This window comes from Exserohilum turcica, assembly GCF_000359705.1.
Source record: "Exserohilum turcica Et28A unplaced genomic scaffold SETTUscaffold_1, whole genome shotgun sequence".
Lineage (NCBI taxonomy): Eukaryota > Fungi > Ascomycota > Dothideomycetes > Pleosporales > Pleosporaceae > Exserohilum > Exserohilum turcicum.
In genome coordinates this window covers 110445-112521 of record NW_007359914.1, presented here as the reverse complement: position 1 = coordinate 112521, position 2077 = coordinate 110445, and the positions used below count along the sequence as shown (strand labels likewise).

Here is a 2077-nt window from a genome sequence, read left to right as displayed (position 1 = left end):
GCTATTTCGAAGCTTGTACAATTGAGCTTGTCTCCTTAACTCAGATCTCTCAGCTTTCTGGAGTTGTAATTGCTGTTGTTCTTGTTGTCGTTCCATCTCATCCTCCTTGGCTTGGCGAACCTTCTTAGGAGACCAAAAGACAGCTCCTCCATGGTACTCCTCAGGCCTATTGAGTTGAAGCGTGTAGCTCTTCTTTTGGTGTCTCTTTTTGACCTTTAGAGCCTCCCTTAAGCCCTGGTTTTCTCCTTTGAGTATACTATTTTGAGCTGAGAGGTGATGGAGGCTTCGGCGAAGCTTTTTTACCTCCTTATTATTGAAATCCTTCACCTCCCGGCGTATAATAGACTCAATTTTGAGCCAATTATCTCCACTAAGGACAGAAGAAGAGCTTTCATCTGAACTAGAGGCCTCTTGTTGGAACTTTTGGAGAATAACCTCAGCATTTAGTGGGTTAATGCTAGTTGCCTTAAAGGAGCTTATAATAGTCTTCTTTCTAAAAGCTGTACCCCAAGCCCTCCAAAAGAGCTTAAAGAAGTCTCCTTTTGCTAGAGGAAGGATTCCATGGCTCCAATAGAGGAAGTTTGACAACTCCTTTGAGTAGGCTGACGCTAGAGGCCCAAACATCCCAACGTCAAGAGGCTGAAGCCTATGGGTCGAATGAGGAGGATATACAGCAACTAGAATCCTATGGCTATTGCAATAATCCAGAAAATCCATGGTTACATGAGATGAGTGGCCATTAACAATGAGTAACCAGTACCCAGTTCGAGCGTAGCGTGCAGTCTCTCTTTCAAAGACCTCTTTAAGCCAAGCTAGGCCTATATTATTGTTAGTCCATCTAGAGGGCGATGAGGTAACAAAGACTGAGTGCTTGTTTGGATTAATAGCCTCTACCTAGGCTGATTTTAGAGCTCCAGCATCTGACTGAAAGATGAGAGATGGAGAAAGAGGTGTACCATCTGAGCAGATACAGGCTAGGACTGTAATCCACTCTCTAGAGCCATCTTGTAGGCTTGAAACAACTCCTCCTCTTTCATATTGCCTCTTACTAAAGATCCTTTTAGACCTTCCAAGGATTCCAAGTAAGAAGCCCTTTTTATCCATATTGAAGATGTGAGAGGGCTGTATATTGTACTCCTTCATCTTATTGTGTAACAGCTCAAAGTACAACCTATACTTAGTTGCTGAATCAGCCTTGTGACGCTTCTGGTCCATAGGACTCTGCTAGCGAGAGATGAGATAAGAGGAGTTCCTGCAGAGGAACCTAGAAACCTAGCGTTCTGAAACGTCTCTACTAAGCAAGGATGACGCAAGATGGCGTATTATTGGACGCGAAGGTGGTGTACGCCTCTTAGTGAGGGATTTGATGTACTGTACAAGCTCCTTTTCGCGTTGTGGGTGGATAGAGAGGTGGGCGAGCGCGCGAGGCTGAGTTTTGCCTTAGTGTCTTCGAGCGAGCGTACGATAGCTAATGCCAAACCTTTTTGCAACTTGGCGATAGCTAAAAGATGCGCCTAGTTCGCGCGATTCGATTTCTTCAATCGCTTCCTGAATCGGGTCCATATTGGTGGAGTTATGAGGTATTTTGTGTAGGTGTTGAGTTTGGTGGGGTGGGTCATTGCGCGTCCTGGGTCATTGCGCGTCCATGCAGGTTATATTATTATTATTATTATTATTCCATTAGAGTCTATCTGCAGTCAGTGACTATGTAAGACTTTGGCCAGAGGCCGTTCTAGGTACAATTTGTTTAAAGTGAGAGTGTTCTCTGTATAGTACTGCTATTGTGCTGCGGTTTAGTCGCTTCTAGCTGCGCTTAAAGCGGACTCCAGTTGCTAAAGAGCAGTTTAGTAAACAGGAAGAGATGTTAGACAGCAGGGCTGTCTTCCAGCGAGCTCTTTTAGGGCTAAGGAAAGTAACTTAAGAAAGTTTGTTAGTTATTATTAGTTTTAGGTAGTGTCTCTCTGTTCTCGCTTATTTTTAGTTATCTTGTTCTTGGCCTAGATGCCAGCCTCTAGTCCCTACTCTAGTTTTAGCAATGAAAGCTAAAGTCGCCTCTCTGCCTTTGCTAGTGTGGAGG

At 44.2% G+C, this 2077-nt stretch overlaps 1 protein-coding gene across 1 annotated transcript; it reads right to left on the bottom strand.

Moving 5' to 3' along the window:
- Nucleotides 1–12: 12 nt before the first annotated feature.
- On the bottom strand, nucleotides 13–717 carry SETTUDRAFT_75465 (uncharacterized protein; the record flags this gene model as incomplete). Its single annotated transcript, XM_008022143.1, has 1 exon — nucleotides 13–717. A coding segment is annotated over one exon (705 nt), but the record flags the coding sequence as incomplete, so codon positions are not given.
- Nucleotides 718–2077: the final 1360 nt, after the last annotated feature.